Raw genomic sequence first — 12410 nt, 5'->3', positions numbered from 1 at the left:
AAAAAGAATTGCGGAACTAAAATACATTAGATACTTATCACAAAGTTTAACTTGGGTCATTAAAACCTCACAATCAATTCTTGTCGTGGAATCTTTGATTATATGATAATTTTGTTCAATTTTATTGTTTAACTAGATATTGGGGTGGTGCTTCGCGCCACCCCCAAGCCCCCCACGCGCGCGTAAGTCTTTACGTGCCATTGTAGTTGTGTCCCTGTGTCCCTCCTGCGAATATATATATATATATATATATATATATATATATATATATATATATATATATATATATATATATATATATATATATATATATACACATACATATATATATATATATATATATATATATATATATATATATATATATATATATATATATATATATATATATATATATATATATATATATATATATATATATATATATATGTTTTTAACTACGTAAAACTTGCGGATATACAACATTCTTCGCTGTACCATTGTCTGTGCATATAAATAGATTGTCAGGTTTACCGACTCTTGAACATGCAATATATAATTGTCCATGAGAAAAACAATCCGTATTCAGATCTATACCTCATTATTCTAATGTTTGCCCTTGAGCTTTGTTGATGGTGATTGCTAATCGAACATTCCCTGTGTCCTCTTCGTCATTTATATATCCCCCTGTGCCCCCTGGGGTTCCCCTTAGTTTTTTACCTTTTGTATTTTTTTCCTTTTTTAAGTTTTTATCTTTTTAGGTTTTTTCTTTTTTAGCTTTTTTCGCACCATATTAGTTACGCGCCATTGTAGTTGTGTCCCTGTGTCCCACCTGTCAATATAGATAGATATATATATATATGTTTGTAAAACTTGCGAATATACAACATTCTTCGCTGTCCCATTGTCTGTGCATATAAATAGATTGTCAGGTTTACCGACTCTTGAACATGCAACATATAATTGCCCATGGGAAAAACAATCCGTATTCAGATCTATACCTCATTATTATAATGATTGCCCTTGAGCTTTGTTGACGGTGATTGCTAATCGAACATACCCTGTGTCCTGGTCGTCATTTATATATCCCCCCTGTGCCCCCCGGCGTCCCCGTTGTAGTTGTGTCCCTGTGTCCCAGTCGTCATTTGTGTCCCGGTGTCCCAGTCTGTAATTTCGTTAGTCGACAAACATGACGTCAGTCGACAAACAACTTCGTCACGACATACAGCTCAATCCTTATAACGACGTCAGTCGACAAACATGACATCATTCGACACACAAACATGACGTCAGTCAACAGGCACACACAAACAACTTATTTATATATATATATATATATATATATATATATATATATATATATATATATATATATATATATATATATATATATATATATAGATATCCCCCTGTGTCCCCCGGCGTCCCCGTTATAGTTGTGTTCCTGTGTCCCGGTCGTTATTTGTGTCCCGGTGTCCCAGTCTGTAATTTCTCTTTGAGTGTCCCGGTTGTCATTTATATTCCCTGTGTCCCGGTGTCCCGGTCGTCATTTTTGTCCCGGTGTCCCGGTCTGTAATTTCTCTCTGAGTGTTCCGGTTGTCATTTATATTCCCTGTGTCCATTTATATTCTCTGTGTCCCGGTGTCCTGGTCGTCATTTGTGTCCCAGTGTCCCGGTCTGTAATTTCTTTTTGACTATCCCGGTCGTCATTTATATTCCCTGTGTCCTGGTCGTCATTTGTGTCCTGGTGTCCCGGTCTGCAGTGTCATCTTGTAATGCAACATGATTGCCCTTGAGCTTTGTTGATGATGATTGCTAATCGAACATTCCCTGTGTCCCGGTCGTCATTTATATTCCTTGTGTCCCGGTGTCCCAGTCTGTAATTTCTCTTTGAGTGTCCCGGTCGTCATTTATATCCCTTGTGTCTCGGTGTCCCGGTCGTCATTTGTGTCCCATTGTCCCGGTCTGTAATTTCGTCAGTCGACAAACATGACGTCAGTCGACAAACAACTTCATGATGACATACAGCTCAATCTTTATAATGACGTCAGTCGACAAACATGACATCAGTCGACACACAAACATGACGTCAGTCATGACGTCAGTGTTTGTATAGATACATTACAAAAAATATCCCCGTTGTTCTACCTGTTGTTTGTGCTTATGATGGAAAGGCAGTGTAGTCTTCTTCGCTATTAACTATCGTAGTAATATTTTGACAGACAAATTCAAACTTTTATAGCTAGGCTTATCAGTAATTTTAGGAACTCACACCACAGGGTTGGCAAAATATGAAATTCGGTGAATTAGAATTTATATATTCAGGTATGATGAATGGGATATATAGGGAAAATGCAAACCTACGATGAATAAGGAAACCCTGTAACTCTCACTTAGATTCAGAATGTACTTACAACAGATTTCCAGTTGCTTTCCTTAATACGAGAGAGTGAAAGTATCAGTCATAGTGGTATATCTCCCCATTGAACACATTTATGGAATCAGTTCTTACTCAGAATAATTTGAAATACAGCAACAGGAATAAATCAAAGAAATTCGTGGTAGAAGTTTGGTGTTCTTTACGGACTTTTAATGTCCAGGCTAGTACAATTACGGATAGATGGTATCCTAGCTTAGGTAAACTTGACCTAGGGAAGGAAACTCCAATAATATAATCATGACTGATATGGTATTTGGTCATGAAACGACCCATAAGTTAAGATGGTACTCACATGGTGTTAAGGCGGAAACCTTTATTGATTAATTTATTAATCAATAAATCTTTATTGATTAATTCATTGTAAAGGTAATAGGATCGTAAGGTTAATTAGGTGTGTCGCTGTTGATGTTCTTGGCAGTGCAATAGTGAAAAGCAATGTTGTTTTAATGCCTTGTTGTCTTTTTTACTAGGTCATTTCATCCGGAATGAGTTGCTGGAGAAACTTAGAAGGAGGCTCATTTGCCTAGATTTGAAGTTCTATTACCCTCCTTCAGAATTAACTGATTTCTGGGGGGAAGAGATTACCCACCGTCCCAACCTTCTTTTTCTGCCCTCCACCCGGAAAGACATCCGATCAACAATTTGAGATAGACATTCGATCAACAATTTGAGATAGCTGAAAATATCAGTAACTATGCTTTAAGGGATTTATGGCCCCAATAATCCCTGGAGCAAGTTGTGTAAGGTGAAACTTTCAGGGAATGTTTAGGGGTTTCAGAGTAAGTCAAAAGACACTATATGCATCCATGTTTTCCAATTACTGTGTCTGTAATATACTAGAAACGGTATGTGGTATTAAATTTGAAGGAATGTTGAACTAAATCAAAGGACAGTATGTGCATCCAGGTTGTCAACGGAGCGTATTCGCGATATTAATTTGAAACTTTCTACGGTATGTTGAGGGTGTATGTTTAGCTAAATTAAAAGATAGCATGTTGAAGAGGGTTATCAAAACAGTTCATCTGCAATATCATAGGAATAAATAAAGATACTAAGTTGAAAGTTTCAGGAAACGTTTAGAGTGATTTTCAACTGACTAAAAATGACACTGTTGGCATTCAGGTGGTTAAGAAGGCGTATGTGCAATATCTCAGGAACGACTAAGGGCAACAAATTGAGACTTTTCAGAGAACGGTGAGAGGGATTTTGAACTAAATCATAACGCACCATATGCATTTAGGTTGTAAGAGGCTTGCATCGACAGGTTTTTTATGCAATTAAGAAAGTTTTGAAGAATAGAAGGTAAATCTAGGAACTAATATTAGAATGATGGAAGTGAAAGCTCTGAAGCGTCTATTATTCAAAATATTGAGCAAGCTTTATTAAACGTTTTACAGAGGAATTGTCTGAGAATAGTTGTAAAAATTCCTTCGATTGACTATACATCAAACAATAAACTCTGTGAATATTTAATCCAGATAAATTCTGGGCTATAATGAAATTTACGGTATAGTCACTAGGTCACTTTTCATAGACAAAGAATGGCAGACTTATCGACCATCCGTCTATGGTCGAACAAAAAAAGGTTGTCCCTGAAAGTCAAGCTTTATCATGAAAATTCGATATTCTGTGAATATTTGGATGTTTCCCCTTGGACTATGAAAAGTCCAAGGGGAAATAGATAAATTTCGGGAGAAATGTCAGCAGATGATATCATTTTGAATTGAATTGAGAGTGGGTGTATTCAATCATGATTATCTAGCCCCTTGTCTCCCTCCTATTCTTTATATCCTTCTGAAGCTACAGTTTTGACGATTAACCAAACCAAGCTGATAGCCGTAGAAAATTAGAAGACAATTCTTTCGAATAAAAACTACGAGTCTTGTATATGACTAAGAAGGAATTTGGGATTAAAAGAACCATTAAGTTTTTCTTGCAGTAAAAATAAAAGCAAGATTAAGGTATATGTTCACTCTAAGACGAGCGACTTTACGACAAGCCTGCGGCTTTACCTTGCAGCGGTACAACAAGGTAGTCACATCATTCGATTAATTATCCTCAAATCTATCCATTCACTGAGCCAGAATAACGATGTTGCTTAAACTTTTTTTTAGAAAAGGATCTAAACTTGTTGATAAATTAGAAAACTGTTTCCAACTAAATTTCAAAGTATTTTTAATCTAAAAAGCACTGTACCCCGAACTTCAAATATTTAATTTTGTAGATAGATAGAGCTGAACCCCAGTTATGGGATGACTGCAAAATTTATTATAATATATTCTCTGAGGCTAACCTGACTTTTATACATAATAATGATAGATGGTAATAAACTTACCTAAGCTATCGATGTCAGGTGATTTATTTTTCTAACGATAATTTCGACGGGACCTGTGCCTGTCATCATCAGGTTAAATTTAAATTTCTTGCCAGAAAGTAAAATCACTAAATAAATAAAACTAAAAACACTGAACAGCGCTAATAATGAGCCGAACCTGGAATTATTGTCGTGCCATGGCCCGAATTTTGGTAGAGGCATTGATGGCCGCTGTCCTAGATAATTCCAGGTCTAGCTCATTATTAGTGTTGTTCAGTGTTTTTAGTTATATTTATTTAGTGATTTTACTTTCTGGCAAGAAATTTAAATTTAGCCTGATGATGACAGGCACAGGTCCCGTCAAAATTATCGTTAGAAAAACAAATCACCTGACATCCATAGCTTAGGTAAGCTTATTACCATTTATCATTATTATGACTGCAAAATTTTCATCTTTTTTGATGAATTCCAACCGTAGGGGAGCGGAAAACGTCTTAGAAATTTTTTTTATGGGGTTTGAAATGCCTTCAACGTAAAACAAAACTAAAACTATCCAAAACAGGCGAGGGGCTGCCATCCCCTCAAAGCTTCACTCTTTTTGTTAAAGTTCAACTTTTTACCGCCACTACTTTAGAAATGAATTCCCTAGCCCAAGGATAATCCGAGAAATCCAAGGATAATCCGGGTTTTTCATTGTACCCCCCAGAATAAAATCGTTGATTTGTCTACATTTGCGTCAAACAATAATATTATTACTTTATGTGTTTTGAAACGCAATCCTCAAATAGAAAAATCCTAATATTCAATCAGCTGTACTTCTTACAGTTTAAAATACTTTCAACTAAGTTAAACTTTAATGCAAAGAGCGCGGAACCCAAGGGAGCAGTGGCCACTCTCGTAGACAAGTTAAATACTGTTTGTTTCCGGCGTTAGTGCTACTCTTTAGTTTCGTTTGAAATAAATCGTTTTTGAATCAAACAGTTCGGGGTGACGAACTGTAGTAAGTAGCAACCCGGCTCAACAGTAACCGAAACTCTAAAAAACGGAAATTTGATACCAATAGTTACATCAAAGGAATCACGTTTTAATGCTGATTTAGATATATGTTTCATCAAGTTTAGTCTTACCCATCAAAAGTTACGAGCCTGAGAAAAATTGTCTTATTTTAGAAAAAAGGGGGAACAACACACCATCAGATTCAGCGTATTAGAGGACCCTACTGTAGAAGTTTCAAGCTCCTATCTACAAAAATGTGGAATTTTGCATGTTTTTTTTACCAGAAGACAGATCATGGATGCGTGTTTATTTGTTCGTTTTTTTCCCAGGGGTGATCGTATCGACACAGTAGTCCTAAAATGTAGTGAGAGGACTCATTCTAACAGAAATTAAAAGCTCTAGTGCCCTCTTTAAGCGACCAAAAATCGGAGGGCACATTGGCCCCCTCCCATGCTCATTTTTTCCCAAAGTAACCGGATTAAAATTTTGAGATAGGCATTCTGTTCAGTGTAGTCGAAAACTTAATTTTTTTTTTCTTTGGGGACGACTTAATCCCCCACAGTCCTCGGAGGAGGGGCTGCAAGTTACAAACTTTGACTATTGTTTACATATGGTAATGATTATTATGAAGTGTACAGACGTTTTCAGGGGAACTTTTGGACGTTTTTAGACCCATTGTTGGGGCTGAGGTGGGAGGGGGCTATGCGGGTGGATCTTTCCATGGAGGAATTCATCATAAGGGAAGAGAATTTCCTTGAAGGTGGCGCAGTATTTTCTAGCATTATTAAAAAAAACAATAAGAAAATAAATATTTTTTTTCAACTGGAAGTAATGAGCAGCATTGAAACTTAAAACGAACATAAAATATTACGTATATAAGGGGGTTCGTCTCCTCCACCATACCTTGCTCTTTACGCTAAAGTATTTTTAGTAATTTCAACTATTTATTCTATGGCCTTTGTGATTCAAGGGTCATTCTTAAGGATTCGGGAAAAAGTTCAAGCTTTAATGTAAAGTGCGAGGTATTGACGAGGGAGCGAAACCCAACATATACGTAATAAAAAAAATACACAAATATAGAAGTTGGTTACGTAAGTTAATTCATAAGGTACATATGTTTATTACTAACAAAAACATTCGTAAAAAAAATCTAGTTGCACTTTTAAGTAACTAAAAATCGGAGGGCCACTAGGCCTCCTCTCCTACCCCTTTTCTTATCAAAATCATCGAATCAAAACTATTAGAAAGCCATTTAGAAAAAAAAATTAATATGGAAATTTCGTTTTAATTATTCATGTGCGGTGAGCCAAAATCAAAACGTGCATTAATTAAAAAATGTTAAGAAATTAAATAAAAAAAGTTTTTTGAACTTCAAGTAAGGAGCGATATTAAAACTTAAAACGAACAGAAATTATTCCGTATATGAAAGGGTTTGTCCCCTCCTCAACGCCTTGCTCTTTCCGCTAAAGTTTTACTCTTTCTCACAATTCTACTTTGTAAAACTATAAAAAAAAACGTTAGCGTAAAGAGCAAGACGTTGAGTAAGGGACAACTCCTTTCATATCCGGAATAATTTCTGTTCGTTTTAAGCTTTAATCGAACAGTTCGTGGTAACGAATTGTAATAAGGAGTGACCCGGCTCAATAGTAACCAAAACTCTAAAAAAATGGAACTTTGATACCAATAGTTACATCAAAAGAATTGTATTTTAATGCTGATTTTAAATATATAAGTTTCATCAAATTTAGTTTTACCCGTCAAAAGTTATGAGCCTGAGAAAAGTTGCCTCATTTTAGAACATAGGGGGGAATACCCCCTAAAAGTCATACGATCTTAACGAAAATTACGCCATCAGATTCAGCGTATCAGAAAACCGTATTGTAGAAGTTTCAAGCCCCTATCTACAAAAATGTGGAATTTCGCATTTTTTGCCAGAAGACAAATCACGGATGCGTGTTTATTTTTTTTTTTTTTTTTTTTTTTTTTTTTTTTTTTTTTTTTTTATTTTCCCTAGGTGTGATCGTATCGACTAAGTGGTCCTAGAATGTTGCGAAAGGGCTCATTCTAACGAAAATTAAAAGTTCTAGTTGCCTTTTTAATTGACCAAAAAACTGGAGGGCCCCTAGGCCCCCTCCCACGCTCATTTCTTCGCCAAAGGCACCGGATCAAAATTCTGAGATAGTCATTTTATTCACCATAGTCGAAACACCTAATAACTATGTCTTTGGGGCCCCGGCTCAATAGTAACCAAAACTCTAAAAATGGAATGAAATTAAAAGTTCTAGTGCCCTTTTTAAATGACCAAAAAATTGGAGGGCACCTAGACTCCCTTCCACGCTCATTTCTTCGCCAAAGTCACCAGATCCAAATTCTGACATAGCCGTTTTATTCACCATAGTCGAAACACCTAATAACTATGTCTTTGTGGACCCGGCTCAATAGTAACCAAAACTATAAAAAATGGAATTTTGAAACCAATAGTTACATCAAAAGAACCGCATTTTAATGATGATTTTAAATATGTAAGTTTCATCAACATTTAATCTTACCCGTCAGAAGTTACGAGCCTGAAAAAAATTGTCTCATTTTAGAAAATAGGAGTAAATACCCCATCAAAGTCATACGATCTTAACGAAAATTACACCACCAGATTCAGCGTATCAGAAAACCTTATTGTAGAAGTTTCAAGCCCCTATCTACAAAAATGTGGAATTTTGCATTTTTTGCCAGAAGACAAATCACGGATGTGTGTTTATTTTCTTTTTTTTGTATATTTTCCCCAGGTGTGATCGTATCGACTCAGTGGTCCTAGAATGTCGTGAAAGAGCTCATTCTAACGGAAATTAAAAGTTCTAGTGCCCTTTTTAAGTGACCAAAAAAATTGGACGGCACCTAGGTCCCCTCCCACACTCATTTCTTCGCCAAAGTCACTGGATCAAGATTCTGAGATAGCTATTTTATTCACCATAGTCGAAACACCTAATAACTATGTCTTTGGGGACAACTTACTCCCTCGCAGTCTCTGTGGGAGGGGCTGCAAGTTACAAACTTTGACCTGTGTTTACATATAGAAATGGTTACTGGGAAGTGTACAGACGTTTTCAGGGGGATTGTTTGGTTTGGGGGGAGAGTGGAGGGAGGGGGGCTACATGGGAGGATTTTTCCATGGAGGAACTTCTCAAGGGGGAAGATACTTTTAATGGAGGGGGCGCCGGATTTTCTAGCATTATTTAAAAAAACAATGAAAAAATAAATATGAAAAGTTTTTTCTACTGAAAGAGAGGAGCAGCATTAAAACTTAAAACGAACAGAAATTATTACGCATATGAGGGGTTTACCTCCTTGTAACCTCGCTCCTTACGCTAAAGTATTTCTTAGTAATTTCAACTATTTATTCTACGGCCTTTGTGATTCAGGGGTCTTTCTTAAGGAATTGGGACAAAATTTAAGCTTTAGTTTAAAGAGCGAGGCATCGACGAGGGGTGAGCCCCCTCATTTACGCAATAAAAACATACAAATGTAGAAGTTCGCCACGTAAGTTAATTCGTAAGTTACGTATATTTTTTTACTTATGAAAACGTTAGTAAAAAATTGAAAGTTATAGTTGCCTTTTTAAGTAATCAAAAAATTGGATGGCAACTAGGCCTCCTGTCTCGCTTCCTTTTTTTCTCAAAATATTCCGATTAAAACTATGAAAAAGCCATTTAGCCCAAAAAAATTAATATGCAAATTTCGTTTTAATTATTTATGCGCAGAGAGCCAAGATAAAAAAAAAATGCAATAGTTCCAAAACGTCCAGAAATTAAACAAAAAAAAACAACTTTTTTAAATGAGAGTAAGGAGCGACATTAAAACTTAAAACGAACAGAAATTACTCCGTACATGAAAGGGGCTTTTTTTCCTCAACGTTCCGCTCTTTACGCTAAAGTTTTTTTTTACTGTTTTAAAATGTAGAGCTAAGAGAAAGAGTCAAACTTTAGCGTAAAAAGCGAAGCGTTGAGGAGGAAAAGCCCGTTTCATATACGGAGTAATTTCTGTTCGTTTTAAGTTTTAATGTCACTCCTTACTTTCATTTAAAAAAAACTTGTTTTTTTTTTTTTTTGTTTAAGAGCTAACAAGGGACTATAATAAAGTTCATTTTTACATTGCAACGACCACATTTATTTTTAGGAGTCAAGATGTGGTTACGTAGTGATACTGATGGCTCTATACTGGATGACTGAGGCTGTCCCTCTTGCTATTACCAGCTTACTCCCTGTTGTTTTGTTTCCTTTGCTAGGAATCATGAGCACGGGAGATGTATGCATTGCCTATATGAAAGAAACAAATATGATGTTTATTGGTGGGCTAATGGTTGCCATTGCAATTGAACACTGTAATCTCCATAAAAGAATTGCTCTTGGTGTATTGCTAATGGTTGGATCTAGCCCAAGATGGTAAGTTGCTTTTACTTTCCCCCCTTCCTCTCTCTCTCTCTCTCTCTCTCTCTCTCTCTCTCTCTCTCTCTCTCTCTCTCTCTCTCTCTCTCTCTCTCCTCTCTCTCTCTCTCTCTCTCTCTCTCTCTCTCTCTCTCTCTCTCTCTCTCTCTCTCTCTCTCCTCTCTCTCTTTCTCTCTCTTTCTCATGTATTCTATATTTCTAGATTATATATCCTCTTTCCTTACTAAAACCACAATGTTCTTCTTCAAAATCTTTAATTACAACATTTCTAAGTCTAAAAAGTATTATCATTGTAAGTAATTTGCAATCTAGAGAAACTAGACTAATTCCTCTATAATTACCACATTCATTCTTATCACCTTTCTTATACAGGGGTTAAATTAGAGTCTTTTTTTTATTAATTGCTAAAGGCACTTCCCATTTTTCAAAAATCATACAGTCGACTCTCGATAATTTGACACTCGATAATATTGACATCTCGATAATTAGAAGTTTTCGCGGTCCCTTGAAAAATACTTGATAAATTGAAAAAGAAACAACTCGATAATTTGAATTTGTAACGAGGGCACCTTCCTTGACAATACTCTATAAAAAAAATATATATAAGTTCTGCTGGATAGCATTGATAAAAGTGACAATTTGTTTTTACCTCTATAATTCTGATTGATAAGGCCAGTTCTACCACCCTACATAACTACTTCAAAAGAAAAGTGGATTAGCTAAGGAAAAAAAACACACACAGCTATCAGAGTCACGATATTTAAGGGAGTTCATCCGCCTAGATTAAGAGTGGTTACTTCTACCAAACAGTGATGAGTTTACCTTCGAGGATTTTGTTCACATGGTTGATGAAATTGATGTCCTTGGTGCTTTAACCGATGCCGAATTATTGGCATTTCAAGACGAAGAGGAGGAGGATAAAAAAAGAAACTATTCCACTCATATTAACAAGGCAAGGACGTGGATGAAAGTATGCAAATCTAAATAACTCAGTCATTAGATCTTTGTTTAAGTACAGTAGTTCAGTAAGAAGATTCTTATGCTTCGATTTTTATACTGAAGATTTTTCTTACATTTATGACCTGTACTGTAATAAGGATATTTCGGAATCTACACAACTTTAAAAATGTCCATTGTCAAAAAACTCAAAAATCGTTTTGCACAAGTCATATACTTTGTCGTCAGCTCATACACCAGTAGAGCGTACATGTTTAGAAACAATATTTTTCTATACACTTATTTTTATTCAAATGACTTTTACTGTTAACATAGGTTGATGCTTGGTTTCATGATAACAACTATGTTCTTGTCCATGTGGATTTCTAATACTGCAGCAACAGCCATGATGGTTCCTATTGTTCTTGCTATCATTGATGAAATATATAAGGTTAGTTTTATTTTCTATCTTTTTGCCTTATAAAGCTTTGTGAATAGTCCGTTACTTGTATACCTTGAAGTTTTTGTTTTGTTTCTGGTCTTTTGTTTTTCGGCCCAAAATTTGACCCGAAAGCATATTGTCCCTTCAGTCCAAGAATTATTCTTTCTGTGCCTCTTATATTTTTTTAAAGAATAAAATTTTTTATTCTTATTTTTTCTTTATTCTGTGACAAAATCAGTATTTATTCAGAGTTCAATGAGGTAAAACCTAGCTTGTATTGGATATTATTGCCATTCTGAAATCATTTCTGAGAGGCTATAGTTTATTCCAAGTAAGTTCTTGACCTAAGTTAACTTTAAGAAGATTATAAATTGAAATCTAGTTGGCTTTAAACTTGAACAACACCTAGTTTTCGATATTCATTAATTCAGTTCTTCTACTTAGGATTCAGTGACTGATTAATTAGTATGCTGGATTGAAAAAGCAGTAGTTATGACATTGCGAATTCCACGACACACATATCCCATCGAATCCCAGTCCTAACACTTTTTTTTAACTTGGTCGAGATGGAGATGCAAGTTATGTAATAGGGAATATTTTCTCAAAGATGCAAGAACACGTTACGTCATAGGGTTTGCTTATAACACAATAGGGTTTTTTACTTTTGGTTGTTAATAGGGTTTGATTGCTACCTAATAGTTTTTTGGGAAAAAGCCCAGGATTAATTTATTTTTGGTTGTTACATTATAGGATGTGTTAAAGTCCATTACTTGAGCGGGGAAGTTTTATTAAGGCATTCCAAGACGATTTTAAGACATATTTTTTCAAGACGTTTTAAGACATTCCAAGACTTTTTAAGACATT

The 12410-nt window shown here is 35.5% G+C and overlaps 1 protein-coding gene across 7 annotated transcripts in view; it reads left to right on the top strand.

Moving 5' to 3' along the window:
- Nucleotides 1–12410, top strand: part of LOC136039876 (Na(+)/citrate cotransporter-like) — a 101227-nt gene that overhangs the window by 32862 nt on the left and 55955 nt on the right. For all 7 annotated transcript variants that reach the window (XM_065723827.1, XM_065723826.1, XM_065723833.1 and 4 more), the window contains exons 3-4: nucleotides 9900–10165; nucleotides 11441–11555. In XM_065723827.1, the coding sequence (XP_065579899.1) occupies nucleotides 9900–10165; nucleotides 11441–11555 (381 nt within the window). The remainder of the gene's footprint in view (nucleotides 1–9899; nucleotides 10166–11440; nucleotides 11556–12410) is intronic.

The sequence above is a fragment of the Artemia franciscana genome, chromosome 20 (genome assembly GCF_032884065.1).
Source record: "Artemia franciscana chromosome 20, ASM3288406v1, whole genome shotgun sequence".
NCBI lineage: Eukaryota > Metazoa > Arthropoda > Branchiopoda > Anostraca > Artemiidae > Artemia > Artemia franciscana.
This window is presented reverse-complemented; position numbering and strand designations above follow the sequence as displayed.